Source organism: Corvus brachyrhynchos, unplaced genomic scaffold, assembly GCF_000691975.1.
Source record: "Corvus brachyrhynchos isolate BGI_N302 unplaced genomic scaffold, ASM69197v1 scaffold116, whole genome shotgun sequence".
NCBI classification, from domain to species: domain Eukaryota; kingdom Metazoa; phylum Chordata; class Aves; order Passeriformes; family Corvidae; genus Corvus; species Corvus brachyrhynchos.
In genome coordinates, this window is record NW_008240221.1 from 13,662,036 (window position 1) to 13,685,745 (window position 23,710).

The 23,710-nt window shown below is 40.1% G+C and overlaps 1 protein-coding gene across 1 annotated transcript in view; it reads right to left on the bottom strand.

The window, feature by feature from the left end:
- Positions 1 to 6: 6 nt before the first annotated feature.
- The window catches only part of OPN5 (opsin 5), a 24,491-nt gene continuing 787 nt past the window's right edge, over positions 7 to 23,710 (bottom strand). The window contains exons 2-6 of the mRNA XM_008641820.2: positions 18,108 to 18,227; positions 12,596 to 12,766; positions 9,863 to 10,197; positions 7,471 to 7,706; positions 7 to 6,882 (exon numbers count right to left, since the gene is read on the bottom strand). Of these exons, the coding sequence (XP_008640042.1) occupies positions 6,819 to 6,882; positions 7,471 to 7,706; positions 9,863 to 10,197; positions 12,596 to 12,766; positions 18,108 to 18,227 (926 nt within the window). The 3' untranslated portion in view covers positions 7 to 6,818. The remainder of the gene's footprint in view (positions 6,883 to 7,470; positions 7,707 to 9,862; positions 10,198 to 12,595; positions 12,767 to 18,107; positions 18,228 to 23,710) is intronic.

Consider the following 23,710-nt stretch of genomic DNA (forward strand, 5'->3'; position numbering starts at 1 on the left):
ACATGCCAGTGATTTCTTTTTCTACAATATTAAGCATAGACCAGTATCAGGACACTATATGTGATTACAATCCTACTGCCAACAAACTGAAACAATAAATACAGCACATATACACAAAAAATTACACTTGAAATTATTTCTTAATAGGACACACCATCAGTAGTAGAAATATATCTCTGTACAATTAATACACCTAAGCTTTGAGATAACAATCATATTTCAGTTATTTTGAGTCAGTATCACTAAAAGTCTATTGGTGTCTTTGTAAATTTAACTCTATTAGAAATACAATTCCTAAGAATGAAAATGTAGCTCACAAACCACTAATATATGTTTTTCTGAAGGTAATTTTCTCATGTAATTTCCCTGTGGTTGTTTGGTGTATTTTTATTTAATGACTCTGGGATTCCAGATTTATTACCGTATTCTCAAAAGCTCAACAGCACAGCTGAAAATATTTTATTCCGACAAATTGTCCATGGCAGTAATTACAGCACTTTATTTCAGCTTGAACTGCAAGTGTTGCAGAATGATACCTCTCTGAAAAGCTCATCTAATAACTGTGAAAGCAGAGCTACTTCTTTCATTATAAAATTTAACTCAGTATCTGCACATGCCACTGCATTGCACCAACTTTGGATTTTGAAACCACTTCATTAGAAGTGAAGTTTCACTATGTGAGGGGTCTTTTGAAGCCAGTTCCAGTGTAAACAATCCAACTGTCTGTACAGCAAGGTCAGCACTCATTGCTTCAGCAGCAAAGGCAGATTCTAAGGTGAGGTACTACTAGTGTTTAAATTAGGAAAATGCTCAGAAATCCAGGTATCAGGACTAAAAACGGCTGTTTAGAAACACTGCCCATTGTTAACAATTTTTGTTAGTAGATTAAATAATCTGTTCTTGAATAACTGGTAGATCATGCCCCATCTTCTTTCCTTGAGAACTCTTCCAAAGCTTGAATGTTCCTGTAGTTCAGAAAGTTCCATTCCAGTTTTTCCTGCCTTAGCTTCCAGCTTTGATTTCTCATTCTATCACCTTCTGAGACTGCAAATAACTCTCTTCCTTCATTTACATTATTATTGCCTCAAAGTTGTTTATACACTGATATAATTTACTCTCAGACTTTTCCTCTTTTAGACTACTTTGCTTGACCCTGTCACCCTCTCACCTTAGTTTCTGTTACCTATACGTTATCATTTTTTTTCTCCTCCCTGTTACACTTTCTCTAAAGCTTCCCGTAGCTTTGGGGACCAGAACTGCAGACACATAAGCAGGTTCTCCACCTCTCAATCTGAGAAAATGATTTGTAATTAAGGAACGAGGGTCTTTAGGTGCTCCAGGGAAATACTTTTCAGTGTTGCAGACTGCCTTCATGAATGCAAAGCCATAAGATAAAATCCCTTCCTTGATATGTTTTGCAAGATTTGTGCAGAAAGAGCAAGACTTCCACACCAGCCTCTGATTTTAGGATGCTGAGCCTCTGTGTAGGCCCTTTTAGAACCCAAAAAGGTCTTCCCATCTCTATTTTTGTACCTATTTTCTACAAATACATATTTCCTAAATGTTTCGTATTTTCACTAATGTAAGATTATGCTTGATGCAATGTAAACAAAATTTATTGTGTACCACACATGTATCCATCATCTAAGTCTGAAACATGTTCTGTGCAACATCAGGTTTTGGTCAGCACAAAGTTTACTTGATATTTCACAAATTTATTAGCTATATTCCACAAAGATTAAGAAATCTACTCCCAAAACTCACTTTAGGCGCTACATCCAAAATACAGACCAATGATCATCTTACTGACTCAGGGAACCTACCAAACCTTTATCAGCAACTTTGATTCATTGCAGTCACCTGATTTGATAGTGAATGTGTCTCTCAGAATAGAGCTCTAACAAACCAGATGGGTTTTCTTTTCTACCCAACTGACACACAAAACTGCAGTTAGTATTGGGAAAGGCTCGTTATTCATGGCTGGTGAAGCTCCCTTTAAGTTCAGAAGTAACAAAAGCATGACAATATGTAACTAAATCTTGTATTTCGAAAGGTTTTGCTCTGGCTTACAGGTCCAAGATCCACTCCCCCAGCTACAAAGTGAAAGAGGCGTAACTGGGGAAGTGCAGATCATTCCAGGCAGTTACAAAAACAGCCCTCACCATGTGCACCGTGTTCCAAGTGAAGGAGAATATGAGCCATCCTGAAAAGCAAAGCATGTAGGTAAGAAAAAGGTGTGGGATGCACAAGAGCTCAAGAGCATGGTGATAATATTGGAGATGCTCGTCAGCAGCTCTCCAGAAAATCTAGTTCAGGCAGTTAAATGTTCTTCCTTGGGGCCAGAGAGCTGCAAAGGCTTGTGAAACTTGGGAAAATACAGATGTGAAGGGAACCAACAAGACCTTCCTTGGGAGGAGGGAAGAAGAGAATTTGGTGTTATGGTGAACATCATTTTTTAAGAGCTTCTTACCCAGGAGAAACTCATCTGGGGACATCCTGAGCTGGGAAATGTGACTAAAAAGATGCCAAAGCAACTCTCCTGAGGGATGCAGTTTGATGTATCTGAAAGTTCCCTGGTGGGAAGAAGAGGTACAAACAGAAACACAAAATGAATAATGTAGAATTCTGGGAGAAATAAGTGCCTGGTCATTTAGCAGCTATTCAGATTTATTCTCATGACCAAGATCACCCTGCACAGTGGAGGTGGGACAACCTCCAAAAGACATTGTGTGCCAAGAGGAAAGTTCCACCAAGGAATCCAATTCACTATCATTGTGCCTGTCATTCATTAATCACACTCTCTTTGTATGAAGGCACATCAATTTCCTCTTTTGCTTTTGATGCCACAAAGCCAAAAATCTTCTGCTATCAGCAGTCTTTTGCTGTGGGCGATAAATATTTTTAACAAATCACTTGCTGGGTTGGGTTCTTTTCATTTTTATTACAGGTCTAGAAATAAAATTTGCTACAGCTGTATTCACCTGCATGGACAAATGCTCTCTACTCTCTTCTAAAATCTCACAACCATAACTTACATTTTTAGTACTTTATTTTTTCAGCTTCTGTCATAAAAGTTTGTTTAAATCTCCTATTTCAAGAGTCTCTTCAGGCATTTTAAACCTTGATATTTCTTCATTGTCAACATATTTCCAAGTCTGCAGAAGAAGGTTTATAGTCATTCTTCATCTATGACTGAAAATGACAAATAAAAAATTTCCATATCCACATGCTTTGCATAATTTCACTATCACTTCAAAATACAGTATTGCTCTCATTACTCTCTTACTCTCAATCTTACTGTCCAGGTCAGCTCATTATCTAAGTGGAGTCTTAGCCTATGTCAATTACTTCCTTCAAGTCATGGACAGTGAATTCAAATAGAATTTTGCTTCTTGGCAGCTCAGTCTGAATGCACACAAAGGTTACATAATAAAAGATCCTCATTTATGGCTATTATTCTTGATGGCACTATTTTCATTGAAAAACATTAATGTTTATACATAAAAAGAGGAAATTTCTTAATATAACAAGGAGGATGAAATATTGAAAACGCAATAAAGAAATCTTCCTTCAGAGTCACGTTCCTTACTCATTCATCACACTGAGTAGGTTTTATACTGCTGGTGCTTTGACAAAGCCCAGATCACAAAATAGTATAAGTTTGGAATTTGTAAAACATTTAGATTTCTAGAACAGCAAAGTGAGAGATTCACTGTCTTTTGATGCTCTCAGACCAAGGTTACATATCTCAGTTTTATGGAATAATCAATTATCAGCCTCAACACAGGGAGAGGAAGAAACTCTGCCCTGAGCATCAGTAGCAAAGTGCTATCTTTAGAACCATCTGGGTACAACCTTCCAATCAATTCAAAGTTGACCTTGAAAATTCAAATCCATAATAAGACCACTCACTCCTCTACCACTGTGATCCCAAAGAGAGCACAAATTGTATGAGCTGCTTTATATACAGGTGAACAAAGAGAGTGCTCCAGTTCTCTTTCGTCATTGAATCCAATGAGATCCATTTGCTCTCAGGTTCAGATTCTGCATTTAAATTAAGCACCACATGCTGGAGTGTGCATGTCCTGCTTGATTCAGGGGAACATCTTTCACTGGAACACATGCTCAGCATAAACTTGTCTTTAATTCCTGCACAAGCTGGAGTCCTAAAGTTTCTTCTAGTGCAAGATACTGTTCAGTCATGGCAAAATTGAGTTTTCAGACAAAAATAACTATGGCACTGAATAAAAAATAAATAAATTTAAATAATATGAAAATAAATATCTTTAAGTCATATGAAACACATTTATCATTATTCTGGAAGTTCATATTTAGAGTTTATTAAACCTCTGAACTCTTTAGGTAGCATGTGTATCTAGTACATTCTCTATAGTGGAATTCAAAAATATCTTTCATTCTTTAAAAATATAAAATTCAGCCCTACCACAAGTGGGTATCCACTCCTGGGATGACCCAATAGCAGTTCTGAGGAAAGTATATAATTTTAAAAAATAAAGGGAAAAACTTCCCCAATTTAAATTAGAGGAAGGGTTCATGCACAAACTATGAGTTGATCTACCCCTAAATCTGGGTGCCTGGTGTGTAATTCCTACAATTTTACCAACAGTGTTGCTTCAGCTAATCTCATTTATAGAGCCACTGTATGTCTGATTTACATCACACCTTAGTTATGATAAACACCTATAGATACAAACAAAAGTTTGCCTGGATGAAGAAAATAATAAAAGCTGCAGGAAGATGCAGGCAAAGTTGTTAATGTCTTCATAACCACGTCTGCAAATACTGTTCAAGATGCCTTCTGCTCTGGATCAATTTGTGGGCACAATTTGCAACCATAGTTAAGAGATAAATTTGTCTTATGCTGAAAGATCTGTAGAAATGAAAGAACTCAACTTCTGGGGAAAAATTAGCACAAAACAATGTACAGGTAAAAGGGCAACTCTTCGTACCTCTGCAAGTTCTCTTAGTATTTATTCAAAATTCTTTTGTTAAAACATTGCAGAGAAGGAAGCAACACCCAGCTTAGGAAATTCAACAACATTCTACTTCTGCTACGTGGTCTGAATATCATTTGAGAAAATAGCAACTGCAGAATGGGAGTGCTGGGACATGCCAACAAACATCAGATTAAACCTTTATGATATTATTGTATAAAGCAATATTAACATCAACACAGATCAGCTACAAAAGAAGTTCAGTTCAGTGTGGCAGGAAATGCATGTTAAACACATTTCTGAAATAACAATAGAATAAATTAACATTAAACAGGAAATATTAAACAGGAAAGTAATCGAAACTTTTTCATAAATGCTTTCTTTCCTTAAAGGAACAACCCAGAAGAAAGCTTTGCCCTTGTAACTTTGTTTTTAACAGCCAGCAGAAATCTGTGTGGGAGACTCTTTGACTTACAATTAACTTATTTTTAATAAAATCACATCCTTCTTGAAGAAATGACACAGAAAAATCAAAATCATTACTTTAAGCATCAAAAATCTGCTTTTACTGAAATGCTAGTTTTTGATCTATAGTGATGCCTCTACCTTATAATAAATCCAAAAAAGAAAAAGGAGATAATAGAAATAATTATGGGTCTTACCCAACACAACTGTTTTGGCTGCCTTACTCTGCAGGTCATTTCAAAGCACATTATTTTTCTATTTAATGCATTAGGAACTTGCAAAACTTCATTCCCCTAAATAGTTACTAATCTTCATCTTTCCAGGACTTAGTGTTTAAAAACTACTCTGCAGCTGCACTTTGGAAAGACTCCTCTGTCAGCAGGGCTGTGACCCTTCTCACAAATACACTGGTTTGAATCTAGTTTCATGGTTCGGATTGAGGAAGGTTCCGCCATTTTATATCTCGTGAAGTGATCTCATAAAAAATTGTGATGAGTAAAATACAAGATGAAAAATTCAGTTATCAATCAAGAAGGCAAATCTTTCTGCTTGTTGCCATCATATTTCACTGTAATTTTGGCCAGAGAATGATAAAAATGTGTGAAATATTAGTTTCCTCAGTTTGGCTTGGGCTGACTTCATTTCAGTTCTGCTTTTTTATTAAAAAGTTGTTCATAACTCCTAAATGAAGCTACAGTTTGAGCAAGAGACCTTTCCCCTCTCATTCACAATTGAGTAAGGAATTGTTATTCTATATCTTGTAAAGTGGTCCTGTGTATGTGTGATACCTCTGACTTTGCTGTCACTAAAATCAAAATATTTCTGAATATTGAAGGACTGAAGTCAAAGTTGGTTCAAGACAGCCTCGTGATTTGGAGAGATGCTCACCAGGGAAATCCAGTCAGCTAATGTTTCCCCACTGTGTAATTCAGAGCCCTGATAAGTGAAGCTCCAACTCAGATTTGTCCTCTAAGGAATCCTTTCCCTTGTGCTCCAGCTCTCCAGTGACTGGAGCAGGAATTTAGGGAGATTAGCTTTGGTAAACTAAAACTGGCCTTTATGAATACTTTCCTTCCCCTGAGGGGAAATATCATCCAAACTATCATTTCTGTTAGTGCTAAGAAGAGCAAAAAAAAAGGGCATTGTAAAGCATCTGAAGTGAAGGAAAATTTTAAATAAAACTAAATTTTCTCTGTTTCTCCTTCCTCTGAGTACTTAAAATATTTGTCCAACTCTAACACGCTATTTTGGTCAGGATGGAAAGAACTGTACATTGTACATAGGAATAGTGAGTAAAATAAACCTGTCACCATGTTTTAATTCATTTACAGAATGAGGAACTTGAGCCAGTAGTGTTGTTTTCATCATGTTTTCATTTGCTGTGTGTGAGATGAGCCCTCATGCTTCCAGCTGGGTTTCGTTCATCACTGCCGAGTCCCTGTGTGCAGATATGGTGTATGTCCTGTGGGGAGGAGAGGGTACAATGGTCATTTTCTTCACACCAAGTTGGGAATTAAGGTCCTACTTCTGGGAAGTGATTCCTCCAGATCATTTTGTTCGCTTCACAGCCCCAGGGAAGCCAGCTTGCATTCAGCATGAGGGACTAGGTGAAACCTCCTTCTGTGATTCTGTGGCTGAAATAGTATCAGCAGGTTAATTATGGAAGGAATTAACACAATTCTCTTCCTTTTGCTTCACTTGCAATAGAGGTCATCAACACCTTCTGGAGGAAACTCATATGATCACATGGAAGAAAAGGATGAGGAAGACAGGATTGATCCAAAACTCACTAAAACCAATTAGACTTTTTTCCAAACAATATCAATGGAGTTGGGGCTGGATCTAAAAGCAAGGACTGTCTCCTTGCTTCTCTTTATACACCTTGAGTCACTTTACAAATTCCCATGGCAAGAAAAATCCCAAACCAAAATGGTCACGGTCAAACCCAAGAAATAAGATCCAATGAGCTGTGATCCTTGGTAGACCTTAGTCTGGTCGTTTTGGAACATCATGTTCTCAAAGGTATCCTACTCCCCAAAGAAGAAATTACCTTGATTTCTTCAAAGAGCTCTTGGCCTTCAGCCCTCCTGACCGGCAGCAAGAAAACTTGCAATCAATGACCTGGTAAATGATGGGGTTGTACATGGCTGCTGACTTTGCGAGCAGTGTTGGTATCACTGAGAACTGGATGGGGACTGAATCTGGCTGTCCAAAGGCTGACCAGACCGAGACTACGGCGTAAGGGATCCAGGCAATGAGGAACCCTGCACAGATCAACATTGCCACCTTGTGAGAGCAGAAAAGAGACAGTGAGGTTAATTCAGAAGAGTCAAACACTGGCAGAGCAGCACTGAGCTGGGAAGAATGAAAGGGAATTGCATTCCACTGAATGGAAAAGAAAAATGGTAACTTGCTTCTTCATATAAATATACAACATGAACAAAATCTGCCTCCTTATCTCGTGCCTGTGCTTCTTTCACCTGACACAGAGCAGTTAATGAGTCTGCTTTAAAAATGCAGCAAAGTCTGGCTAAATATGAGAAAACTAAATGAGATTTCAGAAAATAATAATAGCTTGATATTGAATTCAAATTATTTAAGGAGGGGGTTTCTTTCGAAACACAGAATCTCTTTTTTAGGAAAATACACAGATAATAGCAGAGCTCCGAAGGTTTTTGAAAAAAAATCCTTTGAAAATTGGGACTTTAACTGAGAGTGAGAATGCTAGTAAAACGTCTAGATTTGTTTCTCCTAACCCATATCATGGATTTGCACTCCATTAGAATATGTAGATACTTTAAAAAGCAAATTCATATTAAATATTTCAGTTCTGATAAATGAGTTCCGGTAAATTAGTAAGTGACTTGCTTATAATATGAGGAAACATAACCATAAGAAAGTTTAGTAAAAATGCCAGAGAAAAACTGCTTGGGGCCAAAATTTGTGATTAGCATACTTTACCTGAACCAGCCTGTCTGCGCTCAGTCACAGCCTGATATCACTTCGAATGATACCATGTCATAATACATCCTGAAAAACATCTGCCTTTATACTGCTGCCATTGACAGATAATTGCTGCATCCAGACTGGTAGCAGCACATGTGCACTCATTTGGAATAAGGCAGTTAGCAGGATTTTATTACAAAAACAAACAAACAAAAAAATCCAGAAAGCACAAGGCTTTTGGACATTGCATAATCTTTCCTGTAGCCTGTTCTTTTTGTTGTCTGTCACTGAAGGAACAATGCAGGTGAGCCAAGGATCTCAAACACAGACTGTTTGTTATAAATTGTACCGTGGAGTCAAACAGGTTAAAAGGGAGACTAATTTTCCATATTTATATTTATCCCAACATTACATTCTCCAGTGTAGATCCAAGACAGGAGGGAAAATTACTGGTGTTGCAACTCAGATCACATTGAAGTTTTACATGATCCTCCCAATATGCAAAAAAAAAAAAAAAAATCTGCAGCCTCAAATCAAAAGTTTCCATTGCTCTTCAAAGGAAATTTGCTAAATAACCACCAAAAAAAAGTAACAATTTGAAACATCCCTTTGAAAGGCAAGTGCAGTTGCACCAGCTGTACTGGCAGCACTGGCTGTACAGGTACGTAGCTGAGATTTTCAGATATGTTTAGACATAATGACCCTTATTGCTCTATGTTGTATAACTTTCAGTTCAACTCCCAAAAATTGTAATAAAATTTGATCAGTCAAGCAAAACTTGCTGCTTGTCTCACTCTTGGCATGGCTTGCAGAGGTTGGTGAATCTTTTACAGATAAGGAATCTGGTTTTGTTCAATACAAGCCTTTATTTTGAGAGGTTTCCTGGCACAATAACCAGTATCAAGGATCATGGCTGTCACCATTGCCAAACAGAAAATAGATTCAATCAGAAAACAGGATATGGTCTGAAAAGGAAAATTAATTTTAGCACTTCAGCATTTTTATTAGCAGTTCATGGCTGAGCCTAACTGATAAATTATTTGCATAAAAACAATTGCAGTGTCACAGGAGCAGTTTTGGTTTATATCTTCATTAACAGAGGAACGAAAACTGTCTGAAAGCTCTATTTCCCTGCTACAATAATCTGCTCTTCATCTGTTTTCTGTTATAATTCCTGTGAACATCAAACTCCTTAAATTAGTCTTTACAACTGTTTCTGAAAGCAAAAGGTTTTTTTATGGTGGGGAGCAGGGCCACAGGGAGATGATATGACTTGTAAGGTCACAGGGGGATACTGTGTCAGAGCTTTAGAGTGAGTCATGATCTCAGGAACTCAAGTGCCCTAATCACAGAATTATGTTTCCAGTCCTGTTTTTCCCCATCTTGTCAGTAACAGAGGAGAAGGCTACAAAAGCACCTTCGGAGCATCACGTTATTGTCTCCAAACCTGCTCATATGACCCAACAGAGCAAAATGAGGAAAATGTTCCTACCTACCTTGGTCAGCTTCATCTCAAGTATGTGGCTGTTCTGAATCCTGGTATCGTAGTGAGCGACTTCTTTGGTGGATGATTTGACTTTTAAAATTATTTTGACATAGGAAAACACAATCACTGCAGTTGGGAACAGGAGGCAGAAGAAAAGGATGCTCAGAACAAAAGCCTGTCCAGCCACCGAAGCCTGCGCCAGCCACCAGTCCAGAGTGCAGGAGGTCCCAAAGGGCTCGGGGGCGTAGCTCCCCACCCCAGCAAAAGGCACTGTAGCCCAGAACGTAGCATAGGCCCAGATTATTGCCAGGCAGATAAATGCATGATGTCTCTTAAGCCAGGTACCTGGAAGAAAATTCAGGAGTTACAAGTTCATGTCCAGATGAATTTGGCACAATGGAATACATCGTGTCACGTGGAAGTGTCCAAGGCCAGGCTGGATGTGGCTATGAGCAATCTGGTCAAGTGGAAGCTGTTCCTGTGGGGACTTTGGAACTGGATGGTCTTGGAGGTCCCTTCCAACCCAAACCATTCTATGATTCTTTTAAATATGAGTTTGCTTGACTGTTTGACAACAATTCTGTCATGTTCATCTTGGCTTTTTCCAGGTATCCACAGTGACCCTGCACTCATGTTGTGCCTCATGAAGACAAAGACACACTCATGTGGAAGGCTGCACCTGTCCTTATTTCAGATCTTTGCTTTAAGTTGCGATGAGTTACAACTGAGAAGAGTCCAGACTAAAGCAATCCAAACAACCAGCTCAGCAACAGTTGTTAGAATCTTGTCCAGTAATTTCAATTCTTTAATGTAACTTAGGTTTTTTCCTGTTCTTTCTCTCCTGTATTACCTGACTGAAGTTCAAACTCTGTGACTGAGAAATAAGGCTTTACAAAGGAAATAAGATAGCTAGGATTTAATTTTACTTTGTCATTTTTTTCCAGTACAGAAAATCAACATGTGTGTCCTGTCAGAAATATCTGTAATAGGTGTTTTCATGTGTCCTTTCTCTTTTTTTGTTAATTAAATGCCAATAGAATTCCTGAAGATCAGAATATTGTTTCTCTGCTCATTTTGCATACAGCTCTAATTCATCTAGAAAAAGTTTCAGTTTGCAGGGTTTTCCTCATCATCTGTGTTCAACATGTAGGACTCAGATAGGACTAACAAATTTAAATCTTTGGTTTTGCAGAAACTTAGAATAGGGTGTTATAACGTCTCCTTCCATCTAGGAAGCTCCAACTTGTTTGCAGTCTCTGACTCACAGGGGAGTTTTCACTCACTTCACACTAACATTAAGGAACTCTCTTCAGGGTTTCAGAGTGACTTAAAACAAAACCAAAGCAAAGAAACACCTGTAACTTGGATGTGTCCAGTGTCCCTTCCTAGCTGATTTTACATGTCCAGATCACTGGAAGGGAAAGAAACTTTGCCTGACAAATGATGTATTCATGTATGATGGCTGAGAGACAGAAAGGTGGTTCATTATGTTCAGGGGTGGAAAAACAAAGCAACAATAACATAAGTATTAAAAGAGAAACGTTTTTGAACCACCTAGACTGAGCATGATAAATCTTTGTTTATTGTTTATTTTGTATGGACCACCATGATCAGAGCCCTTTGGAATAATGGTTTTGAAGCATTTTCTCTCCCATGGACTAAGATGTCATGTTAAACACCACAGCTGGTGGCATGAATGCAGCCAGCTATGAAATATTCACTTCAGCTCGCCAAGTCTGTGAAAAATTGTCTATGACTTGGATTACCACTGAATTATTTTGAGAAGATTTCTACAGAAAGAACTGAAATCCTGCTTAATACTATTGGTGTATCTAAAACTCAGCTAAGGAGACCTCGCCTGTAGTCCCATTTAGGGAAAAAGTTATGGATACACCAGGATCTATGATCTATAGCACATCTTAGCACAGTAGCACAGCTTTTACCTGCTTGCACAGACTGGCTTACTTACGCTTCCTAGCTGCACACAGTCCTCACAACTTAACATGATCGATACTATATGTCATCACAAAGAAATCTCTTGGGTGCCTCAAGTCACATGGGCAAAGTGTTTCTTACTTGTAAAGTCACCTTGAGCATCCTCTGTATTTGGATGGGAATTTAGTCCCTTACAATGCAAGAAGAACCTCCTTTTTAAACTGTGACAATATCCTTTAACTGGAAAGAATTAAGCACATAATACATCATATTCCAGAGGTACAAGATATTGATGGATATGGTGGTAACACCTTACACTGCTAAATTAATTTCATCCTCTCAGGTTCCATTTCCATACTTGGGAGACAGTTTCACATTATGACTTATTGCCCTTCCAAATCTCTTAGGTGTTTTAAATAGGTTGCCACACACCTCAGAGGAATTTAGGCATCTAATAAGGAATATTTCTATGTGTTGGTCTATAAGACCCTGCAATATGTGCAGTACTTTCCTCTGTTAGTGCTAATAGGCCTTGATAGAAATAAAGTGATTTGTCTATGAGGGGTTACAAAAACACATGGCTTAAGCAGGCAGCAGAGGGTGTTATGTCCAGAAAAATGAATTTAACTGGAATTTCTTGGATCATGCAATCATGTTTCTCTCATCTTTGTACTCCCCTCTATTTTTAAGAAAAGCATTCTGAAGAGTTTAATTATGATTTCAGTGTAGTAAACTATTGCACTTAATATAGCTTCTCTGCAATCACAGATAATACAATTATCTATATATAGACATATATTTGGCTTACCATAGGACAAGTGGCAGATCTTCAGGTACCTGTCCAGGCTGACAGCTGTCATAGTGATAAGGCTCCCACAGCCAAAGAAGAAACCAGCCCATCCATACCAGCGGCAGCCTAGCCATCCAAACATCCAGCGGTGGCAAAAGAAGGAGATGATGCTGAAGGGTTTACCTACAACTTCAAAAGGAGAAGAGAATGTCAGTCCACTGGAAAAATCCATCATTGAGAAAATCTTCTTTTATCAGAAAGGCAAACTCCCTCCTTTGCACAAAACTAACACCAATAAAAGTGCTCTGCAATGTGGAGAAAGGGCTTCAGGCACAGTAGATGTGATGACTTTAAGCTGAAGGAGAGTAAATTTAGATGGGATATTAGGAAGAAAATCCTTACTGTGAGGGTGGTGAGGCCCTGTCATGGGTTGCCCAAAGGAGCTGTGGATGTTCCATTTCTGGAAGTGTTCAAGGCCAGGTGGGATGAGGCTTGGAGCAACCTGGTCAACTGGAAGGTGTCCCTGCCCATGGCAGGGGGCTGGAACAAGATGGTCTGGATGATCTCTTCCAACCCAAAGCATTCTGTGATTCTATGACTTGTGTACCCTCCATGCACAGGACTGACCCTAAGACAGCTGTAGCTGGATCCTATGGCACCAGTGATGTGGTAGGATGAGCCAAGCCTGCAGGAGGGCTGGAAATAGGTGCTTTACTATAGACCACAGGAATCAGTGGTAAACCAAAACTCTGGACCCAGTCAGGGGCAGGCTCTTCCCAAACTGAAAGCTTCAGAGTATGTGTTAAGTCCACATGCAAACACATCAGTACAGAAACAGGATCGATGACAGCAAGTCTGAGCTTGAAACAAGCACAGATCTACTTAGTCTACATCCCTATAGCAAACTGAGTGTCTTCAAGCACAAGATAAAGAAATTTCCTTCAAAAATGACTTTTGCAAACCTGTCAAGGCCCTGCAGTAGGACACATAGCAAGGTAAAGTGATAGGTGGGAAGGACAGATATGGTCACATCATGGACTTGAGCTGCAGAAGCGGTTTCAGCTCCTCTCCATGCCACATATTTCTTTGGTGCCTCCTAGCAAGTCACCTGCACACAGATATCAAAACATTCTAAGCTTCCCCAAAAAGATGGGAAATGCATAACTATTTTTGAGGCTCCCTGCTAGTGGCACTTTAGCTCGCTCCTCCACATGTAAAAGTGAGTGCTGCATTATGGAAGAAGTGAAGTTCGGTCAAATGCTGTTCTGTTCTCACCTTAAAGCAGATTTACATTATTCATATTCTTTGTAAGTATTGTAACAAAGAGAAATTTTGAAAATTGTAATTTTCTAGTTGGAAATCTCGGCTTTCTCCTAATTATTACCTTTTTCTTGGTCTTAATTTAGGCAAAGAAAAAAAAATCAACTTGAATGGAACAGAAAAGTCAAAAATTTATAATCTAGGGACATATGTTTTCCAAACACTTCTGTTTTACTTACCAGCCTGACCTTAAATTCTCCCAGCCTGAACATTCCAACTGCAACATTCAAGCAACATTAAATATTGAACTCCATGTTCCTGTGACTGTATTCCTTCCTGCACAGGAGCGGCCAGAGGTGTCACGATCTGCTAATACAAGCGGGGGTCGTGATGGTTCATTTATAGATCTCAGAGTGCAAAAGGACACAAGGGATTTCAGTTTTAATCAAAACAGTGCACCTTTATTAAGTGCCCACAACACGGTAATGCAATAGAGGAAAGAAAGAGAGAAAGATAAAGAAAAACAAAGTAGAGAGGGAGAAAAAGGGGGGCAATAGCTACCAACAGATGAGACAAAGTCCTCGTGGTCTTCTGCCAATAGATTCATCTTCTTTCCATAGGGAGATCTCGAGCTCAGTTATTTCAGAAAGTCCCTTTATAGTTCTTTTCAGAAGTGAGGGGCAACTGGCCAAGAGGTGGGGAAACCTACAGCCGTTGTTATGGGGCCTGTTGCTTTTGGAAAACAGGCTCAGGAGAGGTTGTACAGGACAGGTTGTACAGGACAGACGTACACGACAGACGTACACAACAGACGTACAGGACAGGTTGTACAGGACAGGTTGTACAGCACAGGTTGTACAGGACAGACGTACACGACAGACGTACACAACAGACGTACAGGACAGGTTGTACAGGACAGGTTGTACAGGACAGGTGTACAGGACAGGTCATTCCTTTCCGCTTCAGCGCAGCCCTTCCCGCCTGGGCAGCAAGAACGGTGCAGTCCATTGGGACCTACACTAATTTTCCTCAGGAATGCGTACCAGTTCCCAGCGGGCACACCTGCAGGCAACACTTGGCAGACATCCCACCTCAGCCAGGCCAGGACTCCTGTGCTCAGTCTCTGTCCTCGGCGATGATCGTGAGGCAGATGAGGGATCTTCGGACCGTCTCTTACAAGAGCACCTCATGGATTTGAAAACATCTCAGCTGCTCTGGGCTGGATTCCCTGGCTGAACTACAGTGTCAATAACGTCATAGAAGCTCAGTGAATTGGTTTATGAAGAGAGCAAAAATGATCTTGTAAACTGTATTCCCCACAAGGTAAGCTATTCATAAAAGCCAAGACAAAAATCTCTATTTTGTTGAAGTGATCTGTAGGAAAATATTCTTGATTTTTCCTAAAATCATTGCATTTTACATTGAACTGATGCAAAACCATGCATTCTCTTTTCATTCTTAACAGAAAATTAAAGCGTTTCTACCAAAACCGAATCTTGCAGAAAGTTACCTTTGCTCCACCTTCTATGCCAAAAGCATCAGGATTGAAAACCCTTCAAAATGAGATGTGTTTTTAAAAAAGGTGTATTTGGATTACTTTCCTTCAGCCTAAACCTGTAAGGAAAGTTCTGCCTGTGCTTTTCTCTGATGTGCTTTTCTCCAAGCTGAAAAAATGCATTTTTAATTTCTCAAGCAAAAGCTGACCTCAGTGATTAAGGTTTCAAGAAAAACATTCAATATGGCAAAGTCTAGGATTTGTGCTAACACTCAGCAACTTTAGTCATATAAATAACTGCCAGCTTTAAAGTCCGACACTTTTGTTGGCACAAAATCAAATTTCAGCCCCAGGACTTGGAGCAGCCCAGAGCACGGTGTCAGTGCAAAATGAGCCTGATGCAGCTTTGAACAAGGGGCTGGTGCCATCCTGTGGAAATCTGCAGGAAGCAGAACTCTGTTCTTATAAAAGTTGTTAAGACAAGTGTGTGAAATATGAAGATTTGAGATAAAAAATCCTATCTTCAATTCATTCAGCACACAGAATGCATCACATTTCCCAACTTAGCACCTTCCATTAATAAAAAAAAAAATTAGAGAAGGCAGAAAAACCATGCATGGCTCTGCCAATCACTATTTTTAATTCCAAAATTTAAACACACAGATGGAGTGATTTCCCAGGGAAGAAAGCAAGGTGACCAAGTGATGAGTTGGTAACAGACCCTAACAGAGAAATCAGCAGCCTTCACACTAAGATGGGTCCATGGTTAGGACATAGAGTTTTTTTGGTTAGAAGATACCTGTTAAAATTCATCAAGTCATAAAATCACTGAATATTTTGCATTAGAAGAGATCTTAAAGCTCATCTCATTCCACCACCTGCCATGGGCAGGGACACCTTCCACTAGACCAGGTTGCTCCAAGCCCCATTCAATCTGGCCTTGTACACTTCCAGGGATGGGGCAGCCACAGCTGCTCTGGGCAACATTCAAAATATAAAACTGGGGAAATTCTCCTGAAACACTCCCTCTCATTGGGGTGACTGTCATAGGAGTCAAACAGGAGCCTCATAAGACAGATTCTTAAAACACAAAGAAAATGGGAATATCACAGGAGAGGAATAAGCTAGTCTGGGGTTTTTTCCTTAACTTCTAATTGTTGTGAGATGGAAATAGTGTCTCCATGGCAGAAATGCCAAAGAAAACATTGGAATTTCTCTACGTGGTAGCAGTGATATTTATACCAACATCTTTCTTCTACTGAATTAGTATTTCCTTCAGAAGCCCAAGTTTACTGACCACAACCACTGGAATGTGTAGGGATGAGCATCTCCTTGGTCTTGTGCTGTGAGAGCTCAAACAAGCATCAGTCTGGGGAGGCTGGGAACCATCACTTTATATTGTTCAGTGATAGTTTGGGCATTTGAATGAGAGCAAAAGCATCTGGCAGAGACAAGCTTAGGTGTGGTGTTGTATTTCCCACTGATTCATTTGTTAAATGCCTTTCACATTGTTACCTCCCCACTTTCCCCTGCCCCTAGTCCTGGCCACTCCCTCGGGTTCTCCCTATTGGTTCCTGTACCCCAACTCCACCCATGGACCACCCCTGTGATCTGACAAAACCCCCCTGCACCAGCATCACGAGGTCTCTCTGCCCCTGGGAACCGCCTGAGCAAGGTGGAACATTAAAGGTCCTCAGAAGCCCTCAGGGAGGGATCCTCCTCGCCTCCTTCGCCATCACTGTGTTGTAAAGCTGACAGCTGGACGGAGCCAAACCGTGGAGCCATCCAGAAAGGGCTGCGGGAGGACTGAATGTCTGCCCCGCCCCAAGCAGCCCTGCTGAGCTCCCAGGGAAAGCTGCAGCTTGCTAAACCAAACCTAGCACTGCAACAGTTAGGAAAAGGGTGCACTGGAGCTGAGGGCAGAGGTCCCAGCACATACAGCACATAGGGGACAGATGACTCTGCAAGCATGGGAACAGAATTCCGTTTATATGGCACTGGGGAGATCCCAGAGCCAGCTGGATTCTGATACCCACTGGATTGTCTGCCATCCAAAATATCCTTTTCTAAAGGACATCCAGCCCTTTCCCTGTATTTCCCTGTGAGCAGCTGAATCAGTCTCATGTCAAGAGCCAAAACAACCATCTCTGCAACTCCGCATAAACCTCTCCAAAGCTCCCTCCTCCCATGCCAGGACATCCAGACTGTGGGGTTGAAATAAAAATCCTCCCAGTTGGCTGTTATTGCTCATACTCTACAGATTGACACAAATGCTTATTTTTTCTGATCCAGAGACAAAGGAGGACAGTCACTAGAGAGAAAACTATTAGCTTTGATGGGCCGATGGCCACTGGCATTTTCCAATTATTTGGCTAAACGTGTATTTTTGAGGCACTTGGGTCCTTTCTATTTCACCCTGCGGCAAGAAAACATAATTTTCTGCACCTGTAATACCAAGATATTTTGTGGTTATTGTGCCAGATGTACATGGAAGCTCCCTTTGGAGACCTGCCCAGTGCTGGGGTGAATAGGAGCTCTGACTGTTTGATAAAATCAACCCTAATTTTTCCTCTGTACTGTTCATTTCTTCCCATCAAGTTGTTCAGGAATGTTGTTTTCCATCCTCCCATGTTATTTACATGCAAATAATAGAGCAGAAATATCAGTAGCAAAAGGCATGTGGTGCTCCCATGACTTCCAGAGGAATGTCTCTTGCTGCTGCCAGGCAGAACGGTGAGACAGTAGAAACGAGGGAAAATAAAAACATGAAATTACCTGAAATGCCCAGATCACACACTGCTAAATTAACAGTCATTATCTCAGCAGGTCTCAGCTTCTTTTTTCGCTTTGAGCACATAAAAATAACATACCCATTTCCCAGAGTTGAAAGGATCCCTGTAATAATGGAAAACAAAACAACATTCAAATTAGAATCCTCCTCAAAAACAGCAATATCCCATCCTTGTGAAATTCCCTGATGTTTTCAGCCTGAACCTGTGGTCCTAAGGCTGGGCATTTTACTCTGAAATGTGATCTCCTCTGTGTCATTGTGCAGCTCACAGAGACCTCAACTGCAGACACGTCCCTCCCACAGCAAATGCTGTTTTCCCCTCTGCAATAGGGCATTGCCTTCACCAGCTGAGCCTGCACAGCCATTGATGGAATGCTCACCACAGAATCCCCAGAATCCCTCTGCTCTGACCAACCCAGCTTTCACTTAAACAATTACACAGCCACAGGCATGAAATTCAGCTCTCTGTAATCACAGGGACCACAATCTGACCAACCTTAACTTTATTAAATAAATAATCAGATGTTGAGGGATACATTTCTAATATAATTTAAATTAAGATATTAATATCAAAGCTTAAATCTTGCATTAAAACTGATTTCTATCATAAGAAAAAAAAATTATAAAATAGATCTGATTAATCTGATTTTAACTTCCAGGTGGAATTCAGTGCATGAGCAGGGATCATTCTCATATTGGCTGACATCATTTTTTCCACATCACCACCCAAGGACCTGCAGGTCCACTGCAAGTGGTTCATCTGCCATGTAATTAATCACACCGGTACAAAAAACTGTAGAGTTTCCAGTTCCCTTTAAGAAAATGTGTCTTCACTAATTCATGTTTGAAAGAGTTTAAGGTGAGAGTGAGAGCTTTGCTGTGGAAACACAGGACAGCACACAATATCCCTCTCATGGAGCAAGAGTCACACCTGAAGGTGAAAAACCCAGCAGGACCACGGTCCATTGAGCCTCACACCAGATCAGGGGAGACATGTGAGACGTGAGAAGGAGGGAAAGGCAGAAGAAAAAAGTGAAGAGCAAAGAGTGCCTGTGCTGCCATTGCCTCACCAAAGGGACCTACAACAGCAATGAGGGAAATGTTGGAGAGAAGTTCAGCCCTGGAAAGGGTGAGGAAAGGCGTTTTCCATAAGTATTTTAGGTTTGACACCTTTGTTTCTCACTACCTAAATGAGTAATTAAATGTTAAGCTTTGGGGTTGGAACCACGTGATGAGAGTTGGAACAAGATGATCTTTAAGGTCCATCCAACCCAAATCATTCTGTAATTCCATGATTCTGAATTTATTCCCCTCAAGGAGCCTGCTTGCCCACTGCAGTAACTGAGAATGAATCTTCCTGTCTTTATCCTCACCCTGTCTTCATTTCCACAGCTTTTTCTCTGCCTGTTTCCTCCCTGTCCCACTGTGAGGGCTGTCCTGGGTGCTTGGCTACCAGCTGAGGCCAACTTGTCACACTCCTACAAAAAAAGTCATAAACAACCCAACTTTCCTTGGTTGATGAGGCATCAAAGTTACCCTTTGTGCTGTCTTGTATTCGGGGCTCTGCTGGGGCAAACCCTGTTTCCAGAAGACCCCAGCAGCCCCCCAGCCTCTCAGCAATGCTACCTTCTCCAAATATTGTACCTTTGAATACCATGTCATTTTCATCTGAGTCTTCTGGCAGGCCAGACCTCAGGAACTGAAGCTCATTAATTAAATGGCTATTCATTTATTTACTGATTAATTTGGTAATTCAGTAATAAATAATCCAGTATTTAAATGGGCATTTTATTATTTACTCTGGTCCATCAAAGGAATGATCCCCTTGCAAAGGTACCTTGTCCTCACGAAACCAAGAAACCCAACCTGGGAACATCCATGACGCAGAGAGGGAAATGATTCCCAGAGACTAAAACCAATTTATCAAGAAATATGAGTGACTGTAGAACCAAAAGTTTGCCAAACTCAGGAGAAAAATACTTTGATTTTGAATTTTTCAGTATTAAATGTGACACTTATTGGAAACTCTTTTTATTTTTATATTGACAGCATTGCTTTCTATATTGTTTTTAAAAATAAACCAAAGGACAGAAGCTGGCTTATTATTGATCTTAGGTTTTCTCATCAAATTTGATTTACCCTTGGTGAATTAAATTTTAAGAACAACCTACTTGTATGGCTTTGCAAACTTAATCTGAATGATAAGCAGGTAGAGGCATTTATATTAATAATTTTCTTCCTTGCAGCTGAGTGAATGAATCTCAATGCTGTGAGCATTATTCATATATTTTAGTCCTTTTCTCTCTTAATGCCATTTTTCTCTCCAGTGATATTTAGGATAACTAGAGTGCCAGCATCCAGTTTGAAACACTTTTTGAAAGCATTTGACATTTTCCTGAATCTTTTTCAACTTACTGGCAGTCTAGAGAGACATCTCTGTCAGCCAAGCAGCTCTGAAGTTGCCAAGTTGCTCTGAAGCCGCTGCTCATTATTAGTATCAATGTTTCAGAGAGCCCCAGCACACTGACCTCCTAATCCCATACCTGGAAAGGGTCTACTGATAATTTGTGTTGCCTTTTGTCTATGCCTGCATCTGACAATTGCTTATTTGAATTTTTTTTTAACTCCTTGGTGATCAAAAGTTTATAATCTCCTTAGATGAGGCATCTAATGCTCCATTTCTCCTGCTGTTAAATGACTCCCAGAAGTCAGCTGAAGCCCTTGCTGGAAGAGGATCCCAGCTCTGCTAGGAAGGAAACAGGGGAAAAAGACTCTTCAGATATAAAATAAAGGCTCTTTGCTAGGAGAACTGTCCATGGCATCATGGCACTGTTACACATATACAAAAAAAGAGCCAAGGATGTGATAACTAAAAAAGTGACACCTGCAGAGAGAGAGCCAGGCTGAGACACAACCTGCAGTGAGAGGGGAAACTGAAGAAATAAGCTTTACTTGTCCAACCTGACAGCAGCACTAAACCATCAGAGAAAATAAATTTTTTAAAAAAAAAAGATAGTTTAGGATTTTGTTTTCAATTAAGCTGTTTCATAACAGGCTGGGAAAGTGTGCAGCAACAGTTTGTAAATCAATAGTGACTTGCCAAGGGGGTTCAGAGGAGCTGACAGCCAGCGGGTCCCTGCTCAGGAGTTTGTCACCCTACATGGCTGTACAGTGAATCAATCAAGGCAGTGATGAAAAAGCTGGTGGGGGAAGTGACAAAGACAAAAGAACTGGATTCTTATAACCATGAGCATAGTCTGATTTTTTTTTTTCCTAGACAATTAGAAAGGTACACATAGAAATGAATTATTCAGGACAAAAGATCATGCGCTCACGGAGAATTTATCACAGACTAGTCAAGACTCCTGATTTTTTTCAAAGACAAAAAAAATATTTTTCTCTTTCAAACTGCAATACTTCAGCTGTACAACCAGTCTGACCCTAAAAGCTCTGCTGAGTTTCCTGATAAGATCCATTCTTGTTCACTCACTCTTAATCTTCTTCTCCTTTTTGAAAGAAATTTTAAACTCACTGCACCTTACACAGCTCAAGTGCAAAAAGATGCACAAAAGCAGTCCTGGCTTCCTACCTCCTGCTTCCCTCTCCCTGCTGTCCCTCCCTGTCCACAGAGTCCATCCTCAGGAGGGGCCAGAATTTCTTGAAAGGGATCTGCAAAGGAGTAGGGCAAGTTCAGTGGAAAAATGTGACAGGTTTAGTCTGAATCACAAGTTATAATGAAACAACACAGACACGGAACCATAAAATCATTAAGGTTGGAAAAGACCTCCAAGATGATCAAGTCCAACCTTTGACTGAACATCACCGTGCCCGCCAAACCATATCATGAAGCGCCACCTCCACTCATTTTCTGAGCACTTCCAGGGCTAATGATTCCACCATTCCTGGGCAGCCCATTCCAAAGCCGAACCATTCTTCCAGTGAAGACATTTTTACTAATATCCTTATTCTATGGATCCAAGTCCAAGGAAGATGCAAATACATCATTAATATGAATAAATGAAGACCATAAGTGGCTCTAATGAAAGCTGCTAGTGGAGTTTGTGATGCCCACAAGGCAAAGTAATTAACCAAGTAAAATGCAACGCAGAACAAACACTTTACAAATAAAGTAAGAGAGCTAAAGGTAGGATATGATGTGTACAGCTATGTACAGGTACAGCACAGCTGTGGCCTGAACTACCCTGGCTCAGGACACTGGATACAATGAGTTCATAAGTCCAATATCAAAACGATTATGAGACCTTTTAAAATTATACTTTCAGTTTCCTCACACTACTCCCAAGAGTCTGTTCCTTTACTGTTGGCTTTTGGCTTTTCACTGGAAATTTTTGATTCCTGTTCCTTGCCTTAATTTGATTATGTCTGTGTTTTTCAAGATGTTTCACACCTGACATGGATAATTTTTGGAACAGGATAAACCTACATTAAATACAGTGAATATAACAAGGCAGCACAGTGTATATTCGGAAGAATCATCCATCAGACATATTTCCTGGGATTAAAGCTAAATTTACTTAACCAAGTGAAAAAAGACCAGAAGTGGGGGTTGTTTTGGGCAGTTCAGTGAAGACCTCTGTCTACAGAGCAACAGAAAAAAAAATACATATGTGAGAAGTGAGGATATCTACAAAACAGTATATGAATACCAAGAACAGCACTGAGATACAGCTTCGCCTGTCACTTCTGCTGCTCTGAATTATTTTTTCAATAAAGACATAAGCAGAAGAGAAATGAGAAATAAGCAGAAACATAAATAGAAGGGAAATAATAATAGAAAACTCCTCTACCTGTGGAAAAGAGTACATTACTTAGATCAGTCAGTGGAAAGGCAGTAAAAGAGAGTAGAAGGGAGGGATCTAAAGCAGTGAATGAGAAACACAAAAGCAGGACTAACTGACAGATCTTTGTGCAGAACTGGTTGAACAAGACAATGAATCAAAACTGCAATAAATGTCAAAAAGTCACTGTGCACTCTGTATCCAGCCTTGTCTTCTGATACCTGGAATCTAGGTTTTGTAGAACAGTCCTATGTCCTTAGCTCAGCTTTATTGAGAAAACAGCTGTTGAGCTGTGAGAACCTGCATGAACTAAGACCATAAAGCATAAAGGAACTTAAAATATATAAAGAAGAATGGAATGGAATGGAATGGAATGGAATGGAATGGAATGGAATGGAATGGAATGGAATGGAATAGAATACCCTGAGTTGAAAAGGACCCACAAGGACCATCGAAGTCCAGCTCCTGGCCCTGCAGAGCACAATCCCAAGAATCAATCCCACCATGTGCCTGAGAGTTTTGCCCAAACACTTCTTGAGTTCTGTCAGGCTTGGTGCTATGACCACGGCCCTGGGGAGTTACAGTGCCCAGCCCCTCTCTGGGTGAAGAACCTTTTCCTGATATCCAAACTAAACCTCTCCCGACACAACTTCAGGCTGTTCCTTCAGGTGTTGAGGCAAATACGGACACAAAAAGATATAACTCTGCCCTCCTCCGTAAAGCAAAGAAGGCAAATTGTCAAGAAAAAGGACCAGTTTATCCCTAGAAGAAAAAGAGAACAGCATTTT